The 26,761-nt window shown below is 36.2% G+C and overlaps 1 protein-coding gene across 2 annotated transcripts in view; it reads left to right on the top strand.

Moving 5' to 3' along the window:
• Window positions 1-26,761, top strand: part of Csmd3 (CUB and Sushi multiple domains 3) — a 1,591,133-nt gene that overhangs the window by 979,762 nt on the left and 584,610 nt on the right. For both annotated transcript variants that reach the window (XM_032915225.1, XM_032915219.1), the window contains one exon: window positions 11,702-11,814. In XM_032915225.1, coding sequence (XP_032771116.1) covers window positions 11,702-11,814 — 113 coding nt within the window. The remainder of the gene's footprint in view (window positions 1-11,701; window positions 11,815-26,761) is intronic.

The raw sequence follows: 26,761 nt of genomic DNA, 5'->3' as shown, positions 1-26,761 counted from the left end.
TGAGACATCCGGAGGCCACAGGACAGACTGCCACCTCTGCACATCTTGGCCCCCATCTCTGGTCCCAGGAGAAACTGCACAGTGCCTCTGGACAGAGGGATATAGGAACAGACAGCAACCAGCACTCGCAGTTCTGGTCTGTGCCCAGGACCGAACTGATATGGCCAAACAGCTCCCTGCACCCAAAACCTGTCGGGGATAGTTCTGGAACCTCAGAATTGTGGATATTCCTGAGAAGTCAGAGAAGAAAACCCTCTGCCCACAGTTCAAACCCAAGAGGGAATCGTGCCAACTGTGCCCGCTGGGTGCAAGGACCTACATGAGCAATCAGGGGCAGGACCCTTTGATTCCCGCCCACTCCTAGAGCTGGAAGACAGTCTCCAGGAGCAATGCCAAGCTGAGAGCAGAGCACCTGTTCTCAGGAAAGGCTGAAAGAAAACAGGAAAACAGTTCTACAGGAGTGCTGACACAGAGGCCTACAGCAGGGCCAAGTCACTCACAGAAACAGCAAGACAAGCAAACACCAGAGACAACCCAATGGCTAGAGGCAAGCACAGGAGCTTAAGCAACAGAAACCAAGACTACATGACATCATCAGAGCCCAGTATTCCTACCAAAGAAAATACTGGATATCCAAACACACCAGAAAAGCAAGATTTCGATTTGAAATCACACTTTTTGATAATGATGGAGGACCTTAAGAAAGACATAAAGAACTCCGTAGAGAAATGCAGGAAAGCACAAGTAAACAAGTAGAAGCCCTTAGAGAGGAAAAATAAAAATCACTGAAAGAATTACAGGAAAACACAACCAAACAGGTGGAGGAATTGAAAATGGAAATAGAAACAATAAAGAAAGCACAAAGGGAGACAACCCTGGATATAGAAAACCAAAGGAAGAGGCAAGGAGCCGTAGACACAAAGTTCACCAACAGAATACAAGAGATAGAAGAGAGAATCTCAGGGGCAGAAGATACCATAGAAAATATCAACAGAACTGTCAAAGAAAATGTAAAGCACAAAAAGCTCCTAGCCCAAACCATACAGGAAATTCAGGACACAATGAGAAGATCAAACCTAAGGATAATAGGTATAGAAGAGAGTGAAGACTCCCAACCTAAGGGGCCAGTAAATATATTCAACAAAATTATAGAAGAAAACTTCCCAAACCTAAAGAAAGAGATGCCCATAAACATACAAGAAGCCTACAGAACTCCAAATAGGTTGGACCAGAAGAGAAATTCCTCCAGTCATATAATAGTTAAAACACCAAATGCACAAAACAGAAAAAATATTAAGTGCACTAAGGGAAAAAGGCCAAGTGACATATAAAGGCAGACCAAAAGAATTACACCAGACTTTTCAGCAGAGACTATAAAAGCCAGAAGATCCTAGACAGATGTCATACAGATGCTAAGAGAGCACAATAGCCAGCTCAAGTTACTGTTTCCAGCAAAACTTTCAATTAACATAGATGGAGAAACCAAGATATTCCATGACAAAACAAAATTTACACAATATCTTTCTACAAATCCAGCCCTACAAAGGATAACAGATGGAAAACTCCAACATGAGGAGAGAAACTACACTGTGCAGAAAGCAAGAATATAATTCCCTTGCAATGAAACCAAAAGAGAGACAAACAAACATAATTCCACCTCTAACAATGAAAATAACAGGAAGTGACAATCACTATTTCTGAAGATTTCATGGAATCCTCTCCAAAATTGACCATATAATTGATCACAAAACAGGCCTCAACAGATACAGGAAGATAGAAATAATCTCATGCATCCTATCAGATGATCACACACTAAGACTGGTCTTCAAAAACAACAATAATGACAGAAAACCCACATATACATGGAAGTTGAACAATGCTCTACTCAATGACACCTTGGTCAAGAAAGAAATGAAAGACTTCTTAGAATTTAATGAAAATGTAGAAACAACATTCCTAAACTTACGAGAAACAATTAACGCGGTACTAAGAGGAAAATTCATAGCTCTGAGTGCCTGCAAAAAGAAACAGGAGACAGCATATTCCTCAACTTGACAGCACAACTTAAAGCTCTAGAAAAAAGGAAATAAATAAATCTAAGAGGAGTAGAAGTCTGGAAATAATCAAACTCAGAGCTGAAATCAACCAAGTAGAAACGAAAAGGACTGTACAACAATCAACAAAAGCAGGAGCTGGTTCTTTGATAAAATCAACAAGATCGATAAATCCTTAGCCAGACTAACCAGAAGTCACAGAGTACATCCAAAATAAGAAACTCAGAAATGAAAAGGAAGACATAACAACAGAATCTGAAGACATTAAAAAAAAAATCAGGTCCTACTACAAAAGGCTATATTCAACAGAACTGAAAAATCTGGAGGAAATGGACAATTTTCTAGACAGTTACCAGGTACCAAAGATCAATCAGGAACAAATAAATCATCTAAACAACCCCATAACTCCTAAAGAAATAGCAGCAGTCATTAAAAGTCTTCCAACCAAAAAGAGCTCAGGTCCAGATGGGTTCAGTGCAGAATTCTATCAGACCTTGATAGAAGACCTCATACCAATACTATCCAAACTATTCCACAAAATTGAAACAGATGGAGCGCTACATAATTCCTTCTATGAAGCCACAATTACTCTTATACCTAAACCACACAGAGAACCAACAAAGAAAGAAAACTTCAGAACAATTTCCCTTATGAATATCAACGCAGAAATACTCAATAAAATTCTGGCAAACCGAATCCAAGAGCACATCAAAACAATCATCCACCATGATCAAGTAGGCTTCATCCCAGGCATGTAGGGATGGTTTAATATACGGAAAACCATCAAAGTAATCCACTATATAAACAAACTGAAAGATAAAAAACACATGATCATTTCATTAGATGCTGAGAAAGCATTTGACAAAATTCAACACCCCTTCATGATAAAAAGTCCTGGAAAGAATAGGAATTCAGGCCCATACCTAAACATAGTAAAACCATACAGCCAAACCAGTAACTTAAACATAGTAAACTTGAAGCCCCACTAAAATAGGGACTAGACAAACCAGTTCTTGAAGTTCTAACATTAAATACAGACTAAATGGATGATAATTTATTCAAGTGATCCCAAAAGTTCCCCAGAGAACTACTAAAGCTGAAAACAACTTCAGGTGGCTGGGGTATAAAATTAACTCAAATAAATCAGTAGCAAGGCTGCCAAGCGAGAAAGAAATTAGGAAATGACACCCTTCATAATAATCCCAAATCCCTACCTCAGTGTATTCAACCAAGCATAAAGATCTGTTGAAGAACTTCAAGCCTCTGAAGAAAGAAATTGAAGACAGAGCAATGGAAAGACATGGACAAAATAAGATCAAAATGGACACAGAATGGAAAAGAAGAAGTCAAAATATCACCATTTGCAGATGATATGATAGTATATTTAAGTGATCCCAAAAGTTCCACCAGAGAACTACTAAATCTATCCATTCTTATCACCATGTCCTGGGAACCTTAAGAACTCAAGCAGGATCAAGGACCTATTACATCAAACCAGATACCTCAAACTAATAGAAGAAAAAATGAGGGAAACATATGGTCTTGAACAAAGGCACTCCAATGGAAAATTTTCAACAAATGGTGCTGGTTCAACAAATTCTTATCACCATGGCTTAAGTTCAAGTGGATCAAGGACTCTAAGATCAAAACTAATAGAGTCAACAACAGGCACTAGAAAATTTCCTGAACAAAATGACTTATGCTTTTAAGATCAAAGCCTTTCTGTAAAAACAAAAAAGACACTGTCATTAGGACAAAACAACAACCAACAGATTTGGAAGAGATCTTTACCAGTCCTACATCTGATAGAGGGCTAATATCCAAAATATATAAAGAACTTAAGATAGACTCCAGAGAGCCAAATCACCCTATTAAGAAATGGGGTAAAGAGCTAAACAAAACATTCTCAGTTGAGGATCATCAAATGGCCAAAAGGCACCTAAAGAAATGTTCAATATCCTTAGTCATCAGAGAAATGCAAATCAAAACAACCCCGAGATTCCACCTCACACGACTCAGAATGGCTAAGATCAAAAACTTCGCCAACAGCAGATGCTGGTGAGGATGTAGAGAAAGAAGAAGACTCCTCCATTGTTGGTTGGATTGCAAACTGGTACAACCACTCTGGAAATCAGTCTGGAGGTACCCCAGAAATTTGGACCGAACTGAGAATAGGATCCCTTTGGGGGAAATTAGAGGAAGTATTGAAAGAGTTGAAGGAGCTTGCAACCCCATAAAAACAACAATGCCAACCAACCAGAGCTTCCAGGGACTAAACCATTACTGAAAGACTGACCCAGGGCTCCAACTTCATATGTAGCAGAGAATAGCCCTCTTGGGGCATCAGTGGAAGGGAAAGCCCTTGGTTTTGCCAATGTTGGACCCCCAGTGCAGAGGAATATGGGATAGGGCAATAAGGGGGAAGTATAAAGGGAATACCTGTATGGTAGAGGAAGAGGTGAGAGAATGGAGGCTTATGGACAGAAAACAGGAAAGGAGAATAACCTTTGAAATGTAAGTAAAGAAATATATAAAACAAAATTTAAAAAAAAGAAAATTGCCCTTTCATTAAGAATTTAATCATTTTTATAACATTTTTAACAGGATTTTTGTATTTATTTGCATTTCAAATGTTTTCCTATTTCCTAGTTTCCTGTCCATAAACCACCATCCCATCTCCCTTCCCCCTAGTTCTTTAAGGGTATTCCCCTACCCCTCCACACACCCCTTCCTACCTCCTGGCCCTGACATACCCCTACACTGGGGGATGGGGTGGTCAAGCCTTGGCAGGACCATGGGCTTCTCCTTTCATTGGTACAAACAAGGCCATCCTCTGCTACATATGCAGCTGGAGCCATGGATCTGACCATGTGTACTCTTTGGATGGTGGTTTAGTCCTCTGGTTGGTTGTTATTATTGTTCCTATGGGGTTGCAAACCCCTTCAGTTCCTTCAATCCTTTCTCTAACTCTTCAAATGGAGAGCCCGTTCTCAGTCCAATGGTTGGGTGCGAGCCATCACCTCTGTATTTGTCATGCTCAGGTACAGCCTCTCAGGAAACAGCTATATCAGGCTCCTGTCAGCATGCTCTTCTAGGCATCTGCAACATTGTCAGGGTTTGGTGGCTGTATGTATATGGACTGGATCCCCAGGTGGGGCAAGCTCTGAATGGTCTTTCCTTCAGTCTCTGTTCCAAACTTTGTTTCCATATCTCCTCCTGGGAATATTTTTGTTCCCCTTCTAAGAATGGGTGATGCATACATACTTTGTTTGTCCTTCCTTTTGAGCTTCATGTGGTCTGTAGATTGTATTTTGGGTAATCCAAGCTTTTGGGCTAATATCCACTTATCAATGAGTGCATACCATGTGTGTTTTTCTGATTGGGTTAACTCACTCAAGATGATATTTTCTAGTTCCACCCATTTGCCTATGAGTTTCATGAAGTCATTGTTTTTGATATTTGAGTAATATCCCATTGTGTAAATGTACCATATTTTCTTTATCCATTCCTCTGTTGAAGGGCATCTTGGTTCTTTTGAGCTTCTGACTATTATAAGTAAGGCTGCTATGAACATAGTAGAATATGTTTCCTTGTTATATGTTTGAGCATCATTTGGGTATAGCTGGGTCCTCAGATAGTATTATGTTCAATTTTCTGAGGAAACTCCAGACTGATTTCCAGAGTCGTTGTAAAATCTTGAAATCCCACAAACAATGGAGTAGTGTTCCTCTTCTTCCACATCCTTGCCAGCATCAGTTGTTATCTGAGTTTTTGATCTTATTCTGACTGGTGTGAGGTGGAATCTCTGGGTTGTTTTGATTTGCATTTTCCTGATAACTAAGGATGTTGAACATTTCTTTAGGTACTTCTCAGCCATTCGGTATTCCTCATTTGATAATGCTTTGTTTAGCTCTGTACCCCATTTTTAATAGGGTGATTTGGCTGTCTGGAGTCTAACTTCTTGAGTTCTTTGTATGTGATGGATATTAGCCCTCTACTGGATGTAGGATTCATAAAAACCTTTTCCCAATCTGTTGGTTGCTGTTTTGTCCTAATGACAGTGTCCTTTGCCTTACAGAAGCTTTGCAGTTTTATGAGATCCCATTTGTCGATTCTTGATCTTAGAGCATAAGCCATTGGTGTTTTGTTCAGGAAATTTTCTCCAGTGCCCATGTGTTCGAGATGCTTCCCCACATTTTCTTCTATTAGTTTGAGTGTATCTGGTTTGATGTGGAGGTCCTTGATCTGCTTGGACTTGAGTTTGGACACAGTGATAAGAATGGATCAATTTGGATCCTTCTACATGCTGGCCTCCAGTTGAACCAGCACCATTTGTTGAAAATACTATCTTTTTTTTTTTTTTTTTTATACTGGATGGTTTTAGCTCCTTTTAAAAGACCAAGTGACCTTAGATGTATGGTTTCATTTTTGGTTTTCAATTCTATTCCATTGATCTACCTGCCTGTCTCTGTACCAATTCCATACAGTTTTTATCACTATTGCTCTGTTATTCAGCGTGAGGTCAGAGATGATGATTCCCCCCGAAGTTTTTTATTGTTGAGGATAGTTTTATTTATCTTGGGTTTTTTGGTTATTCCAAATGAATTTGCAAATTGCTCTTTCTAACTTATTAAGAATTGAGTTCAAATTTTGATTGAGATTGCAGTCTGTAGATTGCTTTTAGTAAGATGTCCATTTTTACAATATTATCAATTAAATATCATTGCACAGTATTTTCCTTACCCTTTGCTTTCAGCATCGTCTGTCATATATATTGTTCCCTGTCAAGTTCATGCCTGTTTTCCTCTAATTTTGTTGTTACATGTATGTATAAATGTATAAATAAATAAATAGAGCGTACTTAGTCTGTTACTCGACGGTTACACTGTTTTTAGTGCAGACCACTTAGATAACACATTTGAAGGATTATCACTGTGGAGACTTACTCTTTCACTCTCAGCAGTCCATATGTGCCTGCAGTTCTTTGTTTAGGGATGGGGACCCATAAGATTTACTCCACTCATGATAACACGTGTACATGTTTTGTCATTGTAGAGATACTAAATAGACAGACATACTGTTAGGGTGTCATGGGTGTTGGTTCCCTGCCATTTCCAGGATATATGGACTCACAGCAGACTTAATGGTCTTCTGTGTGGCTCTCACAATCTTTTCTTCCCTTTCATGATGTTCCCTGATCCTTTGATACAGGAGTTCTGTTGTGAATGTATATACACTGTGGTTAACCACTCCATGGTCATTTGTTCTCTGCATGGTAGTTTTCTGTGACACTCTCAATCTCTAAAAAGTGAAGCTTTCTTGATTTACTTTAGTTTAAAGCATGAGCATTCTTTCTATGCAATTTTGATTCTTGACAATAAATATGAAATTTATAGAGTAGTCACTTTATATAGAGCTTCGTTCTTTCTTATTTTTGTGTCCATCTATTGTAAAAAAACAGCCTGGTAATTTCAATGGGAAAAAAACAATTTCTTTCTTATTTGCTACAATTTGCTTTGTATAGGTGTTCATTTATTGCATACAATTTTTTAATGTTTTAGTTGCTATTTTCACTCAGAAATAACTGTACTATAATAGACAATACAAAAGACAAGACAAAAGAAATCTGGGGAAATTATGGGCTAAGTATTTAAATAACATAAGTATATTTAAATAAAATGTATTTGTTCTCACAATGCATGTGCAAACATTTTTTCACGAAATTCAATGACAAGGATCATTATACTTAATGATTATGGTTTGAAATATCCAGTAAATTAAAACTTTTAAAGCCCATGTGCAATGATGATTTCAAATCCACAATTATTGATTTCTTATTTACATGAGTCAACTATACATTATCCTTTCAGGACGTTGATCCCGATCCCTTATAAAATGTAACTGTCAAATGCCATTTCAGGATTTTTGCAAACCTATTTTTCTAGCAGTCAGGATCTTCAGTGAGTTGCAGGGACAGCAGAAACAATACATGACTCACTTTTCCTAGCAGTGTGGGAGAAGTATTGAATGCGTTTTCATAAAAAGCAATAGTTACATGTTTATATGACACAAAGAAAATTGTTGGGATATAGAATGGCTGCTGTTCCCTAATGGATGTAACAAAAGGGCTTTGAGTGAATACAGAGATCAGGCATTGAGCCTAATAGATATTTAATAGATCCAGCCTTTATTTCATTTTCTATTTCAGAGCTTAAGGAAGATTTCTGAGTGCATTTAGCTAGGGCTTTTATGAGTCCATTGTACATAAAGAGACTAACCAGGAGGTTTAAAGCACAGCATGAATGCACACGGAGGCCACTATGTTTATAAATAAACATATATTAGAGGTTATTTAGTCACAATGAATTCAAAATTGCGCATTAAAATTATGTGAAGAACCATTTGCAAGCCTTATGTGTATGACCTAAGGCTCCAGATTCGGCCCTCTAATATTCTTTAGTGTCAGGGATAAAAGAAGTTGGATACAGGTTGCTCAAAACAGCAAGGTGCATTGGAATTTCAAATCAAGTCCTTTGAAAAGAATTAGCTACTGAAGTTGCATGTAAAGGACAGTTTCAAGGGAGATATCCACCGATCAGAAAATACAATTTAAAATAAGTTCATTAACAAGTACAGTGAATCCTTCTCACAAAATACAAGAAAGATGAAGCCGTTTTTCTATTAAATACAGATTAAAGCAGACTGTGATGCGCATCCTAGGAAATCCACAAAGCAGACTCCACTAGAGAAAAATAACCCTCACTCTTTCAAAAAGGCAGGCAGATATAATCCATCACACATGGGTTACTTGTCCTGATCCAGATGAAAAATGCAATTCTACCTGTTCTGCCACAAGCTGGAAGTAAAATCCTGTCTGGCTAAAACTGGCACAGGAACTGGAAGATATATTTCTTCCTCCTGGTTCCTGCATCAGAGGGTTGGCTCACAGACAAAAGACACTGTTACCATGCAAATTTTTTACAAGTTAGTGAACTTTTTTTAAAAAAAAAAAAAAAAACTTCTGTTCATCTAAGAGAAACATAGGAGTTATAATTTCCAGTTTTCTAAATCTAATGTGACTAATATATGGGACTTTGATATTTATACTTTCATTTCAAATACAAGTTTCATTACTTTTGTGATGTTTACCCTTAAACCAGGAAATCAGCAAATACAAGGACTGTAGGAAAGTAAGTAGCAGGGAATAATTTACTATGTGTGTTCTATAGGCACTGGATATTGGCATAATTCATAAGTGACAAATACACAAAGCAGTACAGTATATAAGAGCAATTTGAATATTTACCAGGACAGTGAAGGCTGGCAACTGGATATCATGTAACGAATGCCCATGGTATATATTTAGGTCACACACAGATTTCAAATGGAGTCAACTCGCTTTCTAGTTTGAATCTGTGCTTGAATTCTCATTTTTTTGTGAAGGTTTATTTATTTCCCACCATTGCTCAAGACACCATAACCAGTGTCTCATCAAAATTCTTTTACCACATTGAAAATTCATGATCAAGACATAATGCAAAGGTATTTCTTGTCAGGTGAAAGTAGTCTTTTTTTAACATTTATTATTTTATTGTATATTTTATGTATTTACATTTCAAGTGTTATTCCCTTTCCCCCTCTTCTCCCATGCCCCTCCCCCTCCTCCTGTTTCTATGAAGTTGCTCCCACTCCCACCCACCCACTCCCACCCACCCGCGCCCACCTAGCCACCTACTCCCACCCACCCACTCCCACCTAGCCACCCACTCCCACACAAGCAGTCCCATCTCAACATCCCAGGCTGACATGAAGACAGTCTATTTGCTAAATGTGAGTTGGCAGAAATAGATTGTAACAATTTTGCTTTTATTATTTTGTACAGTATTCAAATATTTTAAGACAGTCTGTGAAATGTTAAAGGTTAGGATAACACAAATTTAATACTAATATATGTATATACACAAATGATAAGTAAGAAGTATCAAAATAGATGATGTTTGTGTATCACCAAAATTCCCAATTCTTTGATAGGCAGAAAGGTCAGACAGTGCAATGTTTCTCATGATCTCCACTACAGTGTTCCTCTTAATCATATGTGCCTATAATTATATCATAATATTTTATTGAATTTCTTTGTGTTTACTTCAAAAATCTATCTAGATACAGGCCTTGGTGATATGAATATACTTAAAATGCAGTATTTAAATGGCACCATTGTAGTGTTGGTAGATGTCTTAGAGAGGGTTTATGTACTGTCATTTCCAGGCTCCGTCAAGCACATGGTCACCTATGCTTCCCTCCTCTGGGTCTGTATAAAATTATACAGACCAGACAGGAGACATATTTGTACTCCTCTCTGAGGTTGCCTTGCTATTATTAAAGGAAACTATATTTTCTTCCCTTAAACCATGTTTGTGGTTTTAGCAATAAAGTAGGCAAATAGTAAGAGGTTTGCTTTTTTGGTATGAAATTGAAAACCTCTATAGTAAGTCTGTTTCCCTATTTCTCCTTCTATATGGAATCTCCTTCCAAATCCCAATCTCTGATTTACTCATTCGATTTCATCCTTGCGTAACCCCTGGCTCCTATTCAATTATGTGATACAACAATTTTATTGAGAGAAGCAATATGAAGGAATTTTCCTTTCAGTATTTCAAAAGCAGAACACTACCAAACGCATGTTATTCATTCCGAGTGGCAGTTATGCCACATTTTATAAGAAAATAGTTCTTTTAAATAAAAGCAGTAGCCATAGAACATATGTTGCCCATCCTCTTAGTTAAGGTTGCTATTTTTGTGATGACCATGACCAAAAGCAATGTAGGGAGCAAAGGGTTTATTTGGCTTTTCCTTTCCCATCACAGTTTATTATCAATGGAAGTCAGGACAGGAACTCAAACATGGCAGGAAGCTGATGCAAGCCATGGAGGAGTGATGTTTACTAGCTTGCTCCTCATGACTTGCTCAGCCTGCTGAGCAGGAGCACAAGATCACCAGCCCAAGAATTGCACCACCCAAAATGGGTTGGGCCTTTCCTCATCAATGGCTAATTAAGATTTAATAGATACGTTTTCTTAACTGAGCTTCCCTTCTCCCAGATGACCATAGCTTTTGTCAAGTTGACATAAAATTATTCAGAACACCTATTATAAGAGTAATTAGTTAAAGCAGCATCATTAATTCACTGTGAGAATTACAGAGTTAGAGTATATTACTTGAACATTTGTTGCTTTGCAAAGCATTTTGATAATTGTCAAGAAAATCTACAACAAAGATCTGTGGCATTTAAAAATTAAAATGATATACACATTTTTTGGAGACTAAAAATACCTAAAGATCTTTATAGATCCACTTTCCCTTTTTAGTTCAAAGGGGAAGTATAAAGTTCTCTGATGCTCTAGTAATCCTGCCTTGGGGATATGAAAGATCTAACCTAGTTAAACACACTAAATAGTACTTTTACATTATAAAGTTTGATCGCTAAATTGTGTGTTTTATCACTTATGTTGTATCAGTACATAGCAGTGTAAGCTAGACAGTTTTTCTTTGTTCTAACCTGGAATGTATTGAAGGATACATCTTTCACAATTTGCATGCAGAGCGTACTTTAGTAATCCACGTGTTTTCTTCTTCAATCTCTTTTTCAGGCTGACTGGAAGCTTTGTGCCAGACCTGATAGTGAGCATGAGAAGCCAAATGTGGCTGCATCTTCAAACAGATGAAAGTGTTGGATCTGTTGGCTTCAAGGTTAACTACAAAGGTAAGGATGAATTTCTTCTGCACAAAATATGTTATCATAATACAGCCAAAGAATACTTTTAAATTCTGGCTTAATTGCATCTACAAAGTAAAGGAAAATGTGTTTTCTACAGTTCCATGAACAATACATTTAAAAAGAAATCATTTTTCTCTACCACTGTAGATGTTGATATTACATATCTTTAAATAAAATATGTTCTCCTTTAAAACTTGTCTGGTTTTTATACCTCATCTGTCACTCTATGCTTCAGTCACACTGGGATACCAGCCTTTCACAGAATAGAAAGTGAATTTAAGCTCTTTAAACAATTTGTCTATCGAAATAGCTGTTATTAAATGATTAAATGTATTTGTAAATGAATTAAATCCTCAAATTCTTGGGTTCTTTGTTTTAATCTATGAGATTATATCTATAGTGTTAGTGTTGTAATTCACTTTCAAATAAGTCATAGGCTTTGATTTGTTTTTAAATTACTACTGCCTATCTCAATAACATGGATAAGAATTAATTACATGTGAATATAAAAACTCTCCTAGTTTCATTTAGTTTAGACAAGTGCAGTTTAAATCAGAAACATTTGAACCATTACTGAACTTTGACTAAACCCAACATAGCCACATGGTATACATAGATATACAAAGGTATAATTCTACATGAAAATTATTTTAATAATACATGCAAATGAATCAGAAATCTAGAAAGTTACATGTGAATGAGACTAATAAATGTTCCATATCTTGAATTTATTATTACTATTGTGGCAAAATATTATTCTCTATCTTATCAATTAACAGTGGCTGTGGATTTTTTTCTTACCTGCATAATAATTTTAATCAGCTTCCCTTTCAAAGCACTGCCATTCCTTTGTGTCTGGACGTATGAAATGAATGCATGATGTTGTCTGGGAGACCGAACACAATCATTCCATATTTTTTATTTGTAACTAAATTTAGAACTATATTAATTTGAAGAGTTCTGGAAATCTGTGTAAATGTCAGTTGAATAAAAAGGTACACTTGACTGTGGTTTAAAATACATTCCTACAGCAGTTAAAACACACATCCTTCCTAAAGAAGTAAAACAAATTACAAATGGAAAAAGTAGTCAAAAAATGCTGGAATTAATTACTTGATTTTTTTTCTTTCCTTATCACTTTAAATAGAGAGACAAGGCAAGCATCCTTGTATTCTTTTAATTTTTCATCATTTTTCCAACCCTGTGAAGGATATTTGTCATAAAATCTATAGTTGGTTAAACCTCAGAAACTATATTAATCATTAATGGCAATGCTTCAACAAGAAAGTTATTGAATCTTGGGATGAGGTTGTAGTGGCAGGGGGATTCTATCAACCTTTCTAGAATTCTCCTCTGCTGCTGTTCAAGGGTAGGGGTCGGTGTAAAGGAACACAACTCAGCATTATTTCATTCTCTTTTCCTTTGGAATTCAACAATAGTGCTTAAAAGTTATTCTAAGGATCTGCATATATGTCAATTACTGCATGCGTTGTTGAATATAAAACCAGACACTTTCCCTTTCAAGATCATAATTTAGTGACGAAGCATAAAAGCGTAAAAGAATTCATGCATAAATATCCACAGGTAAGATGCATCTGAAATCAATATATGAAATTCTAACTGAAAACTCACTGTATCTTTTCCCCACACTTTATCCAATTCCTTCCAATCTACCCAAGTCATTGCCAAAGGTGTTTTTCCAAAATTTTCCCCTTCTCCTTGTCGCTAAACTCTGATTTAACAGGATCATATGTTATTTGCTATTGTGTCTTTGGTTACAATCTAGAGTCTATATGACTTTGCTCTTATTTTAACCCTTTGGGTACTCCTCTTTGAATCAAGTTAAAACATTTTTTAGTGTCTACCTTAACTCTACTTTCACAAATGACGACTTCTTTCTTTGAAAAGCATGATAAAACCAGTACAATATAGCCAAACACACACACACACACACACACACACACACACACACACCCCGTGTGTGTGTGTGTGTTTCCAATCTTATATTCCCATTAGCAAACATCCAGCTATAGCATCCTGAGTACCCATTCAATTAAGTCTGACCAAATGATTTTCCTGTGTATATAATATACACAAAATGTTTTTTTAAAAGAATCTGTTTTCCTGTGATATTTTCTACAATGAAAAATAGCTTTTTTATTCTCTAGAATTTAAACTAAGTTCAAACTAAAATCATACTTGATTCTACATAGTTTCAATTTTTGCAGTGCACTAGCAACGTCTCCTACTAAAACATGTCTGTAATTACCATAGTCTCTGTGGAGCAGTATGTTGGTTCTAAAGGAATGTCTGTTGAAATCCTTTCAGATTTCATCTAAAGATATCCTCTTTTCTATGTGATAGCATTAGACACACAGCTCACCTTACACACTCATTTTATGAAGAATATGCCTTTTGTATTTTAAAAGGCTAAGGTTTTGCGAATTTTATGGATTTTTTTTATTATTATTTTTATCTGCCCACTCATTTGACTAATAACCACTCCCCCCATTCCAGATACACAATGAAATTTGTACCCTAGGGTGTTTTGTTTGATTGTTTCTTTTATATCTGTGTATTCTAGTTAATACTGTCTATATACATTTTGGTATGAGGCCATCCACTCAATTGTGGTCTACCTGCTAGGCGGTATACATTTCCCTGCTCCTTTTTATTGAAAGTAGATTGCTTTCTCATATGATATATCTGCCATGTCCTTTAGTTCAATTTGTCTGAATTCTTCCATAACTCCCCTCCCATGTGCTTCTACTCCTTTTCTGTTTCTTAGTAAAAAAAAGAACAGGCTTCAAAGAGATAACAACAAAACATAACAACATAAAATATCATGAAAAAAAATACCATATTGAAGTTGGAAAAGGCAAACAAACAGCAGGAAAAGAGCCCGAGAGAAGATAATAGAATTAGAGACCCTGTCTTTCACAGACTCAGGATACAATTAATAAGTTGAAAGCTATAATATGTTGACTGAGGACCTGGCGCAGACAGATGTTAGACCTCTCCTTGCTGCTGCAACCTCTTTGAACTCTTTGTATTGCTCAGCTAACTTAGTGGACCTTGTTCTCCTGGTTTCTTCCATTCTCTTGGTCTCCTTCATTCTTTCTGCCTCCTCTTCCAAGAGGTTCCCTGTACTTAGAGAGAAGGGATTTGATGAAAACCTCCCATCTAGAGTTATGTGTTTCAAGATCTCTCCTCTCTCATTGTATAATGTCTAATGGTGGGTCTCTGTACATGTTCCTGTTTTGCTACAATAGGAGGCTTCTCTGATGAAGGCTGCATAAGGCACTGATCTATGAGGATAATAAAATATCATTAGGAATCATTTAATTACCCAATTATTTTTAAAGATCAGTATAATTTTGTTGTAAGATAGGCTTCTTGGCTATGTAGTCTTTGGTGCTCTCTCATCCAAATAGTACCAGGTGTGAGTGCTGTCTTATAAAACGGGCATTAAGTAAAATCAGATGTTGGTTGTACCCATAAGCTGTGTGCTGCTTGTGTCCTAGCGTGTTTTGTAGGCAGGACAGCGTTGTTGATCAAAGTTTTGTGGCTGTGTTGATGTTTATTTTTTCTCCTTTGGTAGCCTGTAAAGTACTTTATTTACCAAAGACTAGAATGAAGGGGTGGCGTTGCTATGTAGGCACCAGCTCGACCTCTCCGTGTTTAAGGAATTAAATAGGCATTATATTCAGCAACTGGGCTGTGTTGTCAGTTTGTGGAGAACAACTATTATCTTGGGAAGATATGGGTGTGATACCATCTACTGGAGTGTGGTCTAAATTGCAGGAATCACACATTAAAGAAATAAACAAACATATAAACATACAAATAAAATTATTTTTCTTCATGCTATCAATTTTCTACATCTCCTTATCTAAGGATGATACTTCTTGACCAAATGCTCTTTTTAACCTCTTCAAACTGGAATTTTTTCTGCTTTGGCTTGGTCAGGTCTTGGTCATGCTCTCATATCAACAACGAATTTATATGTCAAACTGTCATGTTTCTTCTGGTAAACACCATTTACTTGTAGTTATCTACTACGTTTTATATTCTCTACACTTCTTCTTCCAAAATGACTCCTTGACTTTGAAGGGACTGGTTCTGATCTTGATGTCACATATAAAGTTGAAACTCCACATTCTGTTATTTTCTGCACTTACTGTGACTTGTTATAAGTCTCTGTGTTACTATACTGCAAAAGGAAGGTTTTTATATAAGGGCTAAAGAGTGAAAAGATGTACTTATCTGTGTGCAGTCACCCTTAAAAAGAACTAAAAGGCCACTACTACGTGCATTAGACAAACAAATAAAAAATCATGTTCCATGAGTAGATTACTACTATTGGAGTTGTTGGCAATAGATTCCCAATCACTAAATGCTATTGGCATTGTTCTTGAATACGTCTAGAGAGCGTGATATTAAAACATGCTTCTGAAGACATCATATACTTGAATAACTGAAAACCGAGAAATCAAGCTAGCATTGACCTGAAAGCTGCATCCCCACTCTCTAGTTTCAAAGTGATGAAGGTGCCAACTGTTGCCAGTGTAGAAAATTGATCACTACTCTCATGTACCTGTGAAACATAGGAGATATGATAACTACCGGCCTGGCACATTATGCCTACTGGTATAATGATAGAACATATGTCATGTCAATTTTGGATTAGATTTCAGGCCTATTCCAGAGAAAGAATTCTCATGGTTACCAAGAGCCTGTGTCTTAATAGGACATAGACTCTATGAGAAGACTTTACCAGCATTACATTGCTAATGGAATATATCTTCTACTCACGTATTATTTTTAACTTATATTTGAAAAATTAAAAGGGCTATGGGTGCAACACACTCATGTGATCTTTCGTTTCCTATATAGTTAGATTAAATTAACCAAAAGAAAGGTTGAGTATAAAATAAAATACATTTGCTTGTGCTATCTGACAGAACTTTCATATTAACCTGTAGTATGTGATGCTCTGTTTCAATATGTTAGTTATGGTTTTACTGTTGCGAAGAGACACCATGACTATAGCAACTCTTACAAAGGAAAAATATTTAATTGGGGCTGGCTTACAGCTCAAAGATATAGTCCATTTTTGTCGTGGCGTGGCATGGCAACATGCAGACAAACAAGGTTCTTGAGTAGGAGCTGAGAGTTCTACATCTTGATGTGCAGGCAACAGAAAGAGATTGTGAGCTGAACTGGGTGTACCATGAGACTATGAGACCTCAAAGTGTGTCCCCACAGTGACACACTTTCTTCAATAAGACCACAATTACTTCACCAAGGCCATACCTCCAAATAGTTCCAGTCCATACGGGTCAAGCATTCAAACACATGAATCTACGGAGCGTGTGGAGGGGGGCAAACCATTTCAGACTACTACAGCATGGTTAGAAGTGTATCTACCTTAAATAGCAAGTAAGTTACAAGAAAAGAGTAAATATTTCCAATCAATAAAATAGAAATGAATTTTGAATGTGTATATGTGTGTGTGTGCTAGGTTCAAGTTTTCAAGTATAATCCCAGAACACTGATTACAAAAGTATTGGATAAAATTCCACCCGAACCTTTAGAAGTCAAATATATTAATTTTCCATAATCAATGATGTCTAAATATCTTAAACAAGTAATGCCTTACTTAAAACATTATTCAAGATACATTAGATATTCAACCTGAAAAACAAAATCTTTGTTGTTTATCTTTCCCCAATGGCCTTAGAAACATTAATTCTGTTTGTTTATTTAAGACTACTGAAATTACTTCTAATACATATTAACAAGACAGGAAGCAAATAAAAAGAGTTCTACCTAACGGCCATATTAGTCCCTATTAACAGTGCATCACTTTGGGGATGTATTTTCATCTTTGACACATGAAGAATTAAAAAAAGGATAATGAATATTTATCCAGGTTCTTGTACATCCCAATGTTTTTTGCCTAAATTAACTCATTAGTTTTCATTAAAATTACAAAAGGTGAGAACTATTACTCATATTTTACAAATGAAACGCTTAAGATGTAAGCACTATAAGAAGAACTTTGCTTTGTGCAATAACTGAAGCCATTCTCTCACAAATGTAAGCATGCAATTACTCATGGAATATGTAAGTGAAGGATGGATGAATGAATGAGTGAACAAGTATACATTAGCGTACTGCAGAACAGAGACACAAGTCTAACCCTGCTGACTTCATGCTGTCTTCCCTTATTAAATGTTCCCAGAAGAATTTGGAGGAGTTTTAGAAGCAGGTGTTGCAGGTACTAATCAGTGTGAATAACCTGGGGAATACCAAAAGAGTCATGTTAAATACGTGATGACCCATTGTATCATCAGAAACATAAAAACATAATATGTGCACATGCACTGCACATATACCATGCACATGGCAGAAGTCAAACACATTTTCAATGGGAAATTGTGATTTTCAAAATGCCCTGATTCTTTTCAATGCATCACTTACAGGGTTCTAGATTTTATAATATCTCCTTTTAGATATTAGGCATTCAGCTGATTTATTCATATTTAGTTGTATGGCACCTTTTTTCAAGAGCATGAACTGGGAGTAACAAAGTTACTTACTTTGGTAAGCAAATGTATGGTCTTCTGATACCATTGTTATCACCCATCAAATGTCTGATAATTTCACAGCTACACTATGCATAATGTCATTGATATGGATCAGGTTTGGAAGTTTTTGAAGATCATGTCTAGTACTTTGAATAGTAGTACATTGTGTGTTTATAGACTGTGGTCTCAAAGCCTCTTTAGTTCTTTAAATCTTACCACTGGTTTAAATTTATTTAGACATCTAAATTTTGAAATAGCTTTTAACTAAAGTGCATGGTGAAAGCTTAAAATTTTGATGATGCTGGTTAGTTTTGTGAGATGGCCCATAATTTTGAAATGGGACAGTTTCATTAAAATGGCTGATTTTTTAAATATTTAGACTCATTAATTTTTATGGTTTGAAGTAAACTCAGTGTCTCTTGCCTCAGTGAACAGCTGACGAGTAAAAATGACATTCTTTTTTTTGAATCTACTTTTTTTTCACTAATTAGGACACATGCTGGTGTTGAGATGGATTGGTAGCAAGAGTTTGGAAATTATATAGTTACAGTTTTTAACCCAAAGTTAAATTTTAATAGAACTAAAATATTTGCTATACTAAAATATAATGCCTACTTAGTAATGAAAGTGTTCATTTTTTTCTGTCTTTCTTCCTTCCTTCCTTATGTCCTTCTTTCCCTTCCCATCTCCTCCCTTCCTTTCTCCCTCCCTCCCTTTTTCTTCTTTCCTTCATTCCTTTCTTCCTCCCTCCCTTCCTCCCTTATCCTTCTTCTTTCTTTCCTTTTTTCCCATTTTTACATCCCAACCAGCATTTCCCTCCCTCCTCTCTCCCTATCTCCCTCTAGCCATCCTCCCACAACATCCTCCATTTCTCTTCAGAAAAGTGGAGACTCTCATGAATATTGACCAGCTATGGCTTTTCCAGTTGCATTAAGACTAGGCACCTTCTTCTACCTGGTCTAGGTAACCCAGTAGAAGGAAAGGGTCCAAATGCCAACTAAAGAGTAAGAGATAGACTCTGCTCCCACTGTTAGGAGTCTTACATAGAGGCCAAACTGTACAACCGTAACATATACGCAAAGGGCCTAGATTAGTGGTATGCAGGCTTGCTGGTTGTTGGGTCAGTTTCTGTGAGCCACTAGGAGCCCAGATTAGCGGATTCTGTGGTTTTCTTATGGCGTCCTTGACCTTTTGGCTCCTATAACACATCCTCTTCAACTTTTGCCGAATTCCCCAAGCACCACCTAATGTTAGTCTGTGGGTCTCGGTATCTGTTTCTATCAGTTGCTGGGTAAAGCCTCTATGATGAGAATTGGTCTATGCAGCAATCAACGAGTATAGCAGATCATTAGGAATAATTTCATTGACTTTTTTCCGCAGTTGTGTTTGATTCTTTCCTAGGTCTCTGGGCTATGCAGTCTCTTGTTCCTGGACCTCCAGGCAGTGTCAAGGGTGGCCTCCCTCTCATGGCATGGGTTTCAATCTAGATGAGTCATAGGCTTCATCCCAGAGATGGAGGATTATTCCACATATGAATATCTGTCAGTGTAATCCACCGTTTAAACAAGTTCATAGAAAAATTACACAGGAATATCTCATTAGACAATGAAAAAGTCTTTGACAAAATCCAACACCTTATCATGATATAAGGTTGGACAGATCCAGGATACAAAAGATAACAAAACATAATAAACGCAATTTACAGCAAGCCTACAGCTAACATCAAATTAAATGGAGAGAAATTTAAGGCAATTCCACTAAAACAAGATACTAGAAAAGGCTGTCCACTCTATCTCTATCAAGTATAGTACTTGAAGTTTTACCTAAAGCAATAAGACAGCAAAAGGAAATCAAAGGAGATATAAATTTGAAAGGAAGAAGTCAAAGATGTTAAGATAGTTTACATTAGTGACCTTAAATATCCTACCAGGAAACTATCTATAGCTGATAAACACTTTCAGAAAAATGGCTGGAAAAATATTAACTAAAAAAAAAATCAGCAACCCTTCTATATAATAGGCAAGTGATAATTCATCAAGTAAGGCTTTGAGAAGTCTACTGGTATATATTATGTATTCTCTTTTCCATTCTCTGCAAAAGTACAAAATCAGGATAATTTTCTAAGCCTAAATGTAAAACTACTGATTTTAAGTTATTTGTTTGGCATCTAATCAAGTTCTACATTACTATTTTCAATAGCTACCAGAGTTATACTTTTCTAGAGTTATTATCTAACTATTATATTGGAAATTATCCCTTTATATCAGTAATAACTTACTTATTTTTTAAATATTAAATCAGTATCAATATTTTATTATAGATTTATAATTTTTATTAGTCATTTTATGTGTTTACATTTCAAAGGATAACCCCCCTTCCTGGTTCCTCCTCCACAAATCCTTCATCCCATCCCCTCTCCCCTTTGCCTCTATGAGGGTTCTTCTCCCTACTCACTCACTCCTGCCTTACTGTTCTAGCATTTCAATATGCTGGGGCATCAAGCTTCCACACAACCAAGGGCCTCCCCTCCCACTGCTGCTAGATAAGGCCTTTTTCAGCCATATATATGGCTGAAAAAAAAATATATATATATGTATGTATATATAGCTGTAACCATGGGTCCCTATACTCCTTGGTTGGTGGTTTAGTCTCTGGGAGTTCTGGATAGTCTGGTAGTTGATATTGTTCCTCCTATGGGGTTGCAATCCTTCATTCCTTCTCCTAGCTCTTCCTTTGGGGTCCCCAGTCTCAGTCACATTGTTGGATATAAATATCTGCATATGTATTAGTCAGGTACTAGCAGAGCCTTTCAGGGAACAGCCTTACCAGTCCTGTCAGCAAGCAAGCACTTCTTGGCATAAGCAAGTGTCTGGGTTTAGTGTCTGTAGATGGGATGGATCCCTAGGTGGGAAGTCTCCAAATACCCTTTCCTTCAGTCTTTTCTCTGTTGTTTTGTCCCCGAAAACTACAAAATACTGGTGCTACCTTGATGCAGGAATCTCTGAAGGCTTTTGGAGAATAAATCTTATTATTATATCCCTCATTCTTGAATATGCATCATAGGTAGCACTTCCCAAAACATGCTGTTTTTATTAAGTCTACTTGATTTCTAGATAACTTTTTTTCCAGCAAAACCTAATAAAAGGTATTTGGCATACAACTGCCAGATTCCTTTGTTTTTACAAGTACCTTGGCAGTCTTTTAGACTCATCATGCACTTAGAGAACACATAAGTAGTAAATATTGGTATATCATCTGTATTATAATATTTACATCTAGACTATTATTTCTATTATATTCTATTCTGTTCTGTTCTATTATAATTTTTCATTCTTTTTATAGTAATCAACTGTTGTTTTTTTCAATTTCTAAAGTGGAAGTCATATCTACAAAAAGAAGGATAAATAAAAGACAGTTGAGAACACTGTCATAACATAATGAAACACGGTTCCTCAAAGATGTCTTATGCATCCTACCCATATCGGTAGTTTGATTACTCAGAGAAACTCCCTTGGAGAAATCTAAATTTTCACTTGCAAGTAATTACCAACTGTTGACACATACTCATGCAGGCCCAGAGCATACTGGCTCAGGCTCTCTGAGTTCATATGTGGACTATAGTTGTTAAGTTAGAGTACCTGTTTCTGCCTATATTCAGGTTCTATAGTCCTGAGAAAGATGTAAAGGAGATGCCCCGTTTATTGCTCAGTGTTCCAAGGTCTTTAATTTTCTGCTTAATATCCAGCTGTGGGTCTCTGTATTTGTTCCTATCTGCTACAAGAGGAAAATTCTCTTACAATGGCAAAGCAATCTACAGTATAAGTATAAGCAATCTATAGTATAAGACTATTAGTGGCCATTTTATTGCTACATTTTTTAGATCAATAGACTATGGTTTTGCCATAGTGCTCTGGGCTATCTATTTGGTTCTTGGTAACCAAAGCAGAATAAGTTATGGATTCCATATTCATCACACTTCCAAAGAGAACATACAAAAGAAGTACCCAATTACAGATTTCAATAGTGTTCTGCCTGCAAGAAATGCTAGAACAATAATGAGGCACATTGTGTAGGACTTAAGTACCAATATTTGATTTGACCCATTCTTTTAGGATAGAACCCAGACTTTCCTGTAACAAAGACATTAGTATTTAGGACAAAAATTTTATGTAAAAACATACAGGACTTCTCCATGTTCCATGAGTTGAGTAGGTGTTTTTAGCAGTTTAAACTTGTCCTCAGTTTATAATAGCAGCTTAAAATTTCAGCAACAGCTTCTGTTTGGGAATTCCCATGAGACCTTTTGGCCAAAAAGTCAGTTATATGTAACCCAATCCTGGAACTGGAAACTTTACTTGTAAAGAAGAGATGAATAGATTGAGGCACTCTCTCCCAACTTTTTAGCGACTTCATTTAGGTCCTTGTCATATAATATATGTTTAATTTTAGCTAATTCCTCCATATTTCCTCCTTTGTTCCCTTCTTCCCTCCCCCTCCACACTAGGTCCTCTTATTCCACCCTCTCCCTACTTTGATTCACCTATGCTTATGCATTCTATTTTCCTTTCCTAGGGTGATCTATCTGTTCCCCTCTCCCCAGTTCCTTAATCCTTAACTCACATTTGTGGTTCTATGGGTTGAGCTTGTTATTATTGACTTAGGAGCTAAATCCACATATAAATGACTATTGACCATGTTGATTTTTGGAGTGGGGGGGGGTTCTAAGTAACCTCATTCAGGGTAATTTTTTTCCTTTTTCAATTCATTTGCCTGCAACTTTCATGACTTCATTTGTTTTTAAGGACTGACTGTGTCAATGTGCCACATTTTCATTGTCTTTGTTTTGGGGAGTTACAAGTTGCTTTGATTTTCTGGCTATGAATAGAGCATCGATTTACATGTTTGACAAGCGTCTTTGTAGTAGGATGAAGTACCCTTTCAGTATATGGCAAAAATATGGTGTAATCGGATCTTAAAATAGACTGCTTCCCATCTTCCTAAGAAGCTACCACATTGTTTTCTATAGTTGCTGTATAAGTTTGCACTCCTAAGAACAAGGGGAATCTCACAGTAGTTTTGGATTGCCTGATGGGTAAGAATATTGAGCATATCTTTGAGTTCCTTCTTTTAAGAATAATTCACTTAGATCTATATCAATCTTTTTTTTCTTTTTTTATTTATTTTTTATTTTTTTCATCTTTATTAACTTGAGTATTTCTTATTTACATTTCTTTTTTTTCACTAGAAGTCATTTATTATATCCATCTTTTAAAATGGTTTGTTTGTTTTTTTGCTGTCCATAGTTTTTATTTCTTTATACATTTGATATTAATCCCCTTATGAATGTATATCTGTTAAACATAGCTTCTTATTCTATAGGACTGAATGACAGTGTCCATTCTTAAAGAAAGTCTTCAGTTTCTTGAGGTCTATTTATTGTTGATCACAGTATTTATGTCAATAATGTTTTATTTAGAAAACCAATTCTTATGCCTATGAGTTCAAGTATGTTCCCTACTTTCTTTTCCATGATGGTCAAGGTCAATATATTTGATTTTATTTTGAAGTCTTTGTCTATTGGAGTTGAGTTCTGAACATGAATCTTTGGATTATTCTACAAGCAAGACCATTTATCAAAAATGCTCCCTTTATTGCAGTGGTTGTGCATTTTTGTCTTCTTTATAAGAACCAAGTATCCATAGGTGTGTGGATTTATATCTTTGTCTTATTCCATTTCATTGAATGACATGCATATTTTTGTGCAAATATCATGCTGTCTTTATTAAAATGGATCTGTAGTAATTTGAAACTGGAGAAGGTATTCTTTCCAGCCATTCTTTTATTATTTAGGATTGTTTTATCTCCCAAGGGATTTTTTTGTTTTCAGGTGCAGCTGAAAATTGTCCTTTCTATTTATGTAAAGAATAGTGTTGGAATATTTGTGGGGATTTAAATAAATCTGTAGGTGGATTTATATAGGCCATGGATTTTACTATATTAATATTACCTATTAATAAGCATGGAAGATCTTTCTATATTCTGTCATCGTCTCAAAAATTTTTATTTAACATCTTATAATTTTTGTCATACAAGTCTTTCACTTTCTAGGTTAAAGTTACCCCAAGATGTTTTATATTATTTAAGACTATTGTGAAAGGTGTTGTTTCCCTCTCAGCCCAATTGTCATTTGTATATAAGATTGCTACTGATATTTGTCAGTTAATTTTTTATCAATTCACTTTGATGGAATGTATTCCTAAACTGTAAGAGATTGTCAGTAGAATTTTAGAGTCACTTATGTGTACTATTATGCCACCTGCAAATAAAGATAATTTGATCTCTTCATTTCCTACTTGAATCCTATTGATCACCTTCAGTTGCCTTATTGGTCTACCCGAAGAATCAAAGTCCTTTAATGACTAGTTATGAATAAGTGGAGTGCATTGTCTTGTTCTCAACATTTGTGTTGATGTTGGCTATGGGCTTACTGAAAAATGCCCTTAGTATGTTGAAGAAAGTCCTTTGTATCTCTAATCTCTCCAGAAGATTTGTCATTTAAGACTGTTGAATTTATCAAAGGTCTTTTCTGCATATAATGAGATGATCATGTAGGTTTGTCTTTAGTTTATTTTTATGATATATTTATGGATCAATTGATGAATATTGAACAATTCCTGTATCTTAGAGCATATTTGATCATTAATGGTATTCTTCATGATATGTCCTTAAATTTATTTTTCAGTTATTTTATTGATACTTTTTACATCAATGTTCATAGGGAAAATGCTCTGTAATTCTCATTCTTTGTTGGGTAGCTATGGACCTATAAAAAGAATTGGACAATGTTCCTTCTATTTCTATTTTGTGGAATGATTTCAGAGGTATTAATTTCAGAGCATTAATGCATCTTTGAAAATCTGTTAATTAGTTGTTCAATGTCCATGAATTTTTATAAGCTTTCTGCTGTTTCTGCTGATGATATGAAGCTTTAATTCATGATGGTTAGAGAGGATGTTATTGGAATTTTCTTATATTTGTTGAAACTGACTTTCTGTCTGAATATGTGCTAACTTCAGTGAATATTCCACGAGGTACTGAGAAGAAAATATTTTTTGGTGTTTGGGTCAATGGTCTGGAAATATCTGTTAGGGTCATTTGATTTATGTAACTTCAGTTACCTTCAGCCTTTCTCTGTTTATGTTTTACATGGATTATCTGTCTATTGGCAAGAATATGGTCCCTATCAGTATTTAAAGTGAATATGTGACTTCAGCTTAGTAGTGAGTACTCAAGTGTGTGTGTGTGTGTGTGTGTGTGTGTGTGTGTGTGTGTGTGTGTGTGCTGTGTGTGTCCTGGAGTTTCTTTGTTTTTAATGTATACTTTTTAAGAATTAAAATCTTCTCTTGGTGTATTTTTCTTTTGATTAGTGTCTTAGTTAGGGTTTTACTGCTGTGAACAGACTCCTTGATCAAGACAACTCTTCTTTTTTCATTAGATTTTTTTAAATTTACATTTGAAATGTTATTTTCTTTTGCGGTTTCCTGGATATAAGCCCCCTATCCCATCTCCTTCCCCTTCCTCTGTAAGGGTGTTCCCATCCCAACAACCCCCCTTCCTGCCTCCCCTGACTTTTCACTACACTAAGTCCAGACTTGACAGGACCAAGGGTTTTTCCTTCCACTGGTGCCCAACAAGGCCATCCTCTGCTACATATGCAGTAGCTGGAGCCATGGGTCAGTCCATGTATAGTCTTTGGGTAGTGATTTACTCCTTGGGAACTCTGGTTGGTTGGCATTGTTTTTGTTTTTGTTTTTTGTTGTTGTTGTTGTTTTTTGAGTTTTTTGTTTGTTTTTTTTGGATCCAATTGATAAGATATAACTGCCCACTTAAACATACAAAGCCCAGTACCTACCTTAGGAACATTAATAACAACCTGTAAATACACAGAGCAGAATCTTAACATCACCTGCCTGTCTTCTCACCCTCTCCTCTGTCCTGTCTCTCTTTTCCCTTCTGTCTCCTCCTCTTCCTTCAAACTTTTCTCCCACCCATCCTTCCTTTTTCTCCAATGACAGGCATCCTTCTATCCTGTACCTGACCCTCACCTGTATTTTACAAATTCAATGGGGAGGTTCTGGTGAAGTCACCTGATTCCTGAGTACGTGACTAGTCAGCTGTCCTTGGGGGAGTGGAATTAGCATCAAAATACAGATAACTTCAGGGAAAACCACAACATTTCCCCCTTTTTGTCCAGTTAAAAAGCCTTTTCACTTATATATAAATTGAGTACAATTATTACCATTCTACAATTGGAGAATGGCATTGTTGTTCTTAAGGGG

Source organism: Rattus rattus, chromosome 1 (assembly GCF_011064425.1).
Source record: "Rattus rattus isolate New Zealand chromosome 1, Rrattus_CSIRO_v1, whole genome shotgun sequence".
Classification (NCBI taxonomy): Eukaryota; Metazoa; Chordata; class Mammalia; order Rodentia; family Muridae; genus Rattus; species Rattus rattus.
This window is presented reverse-complemented; position numbering and strand designations above follow the sequence as displayed.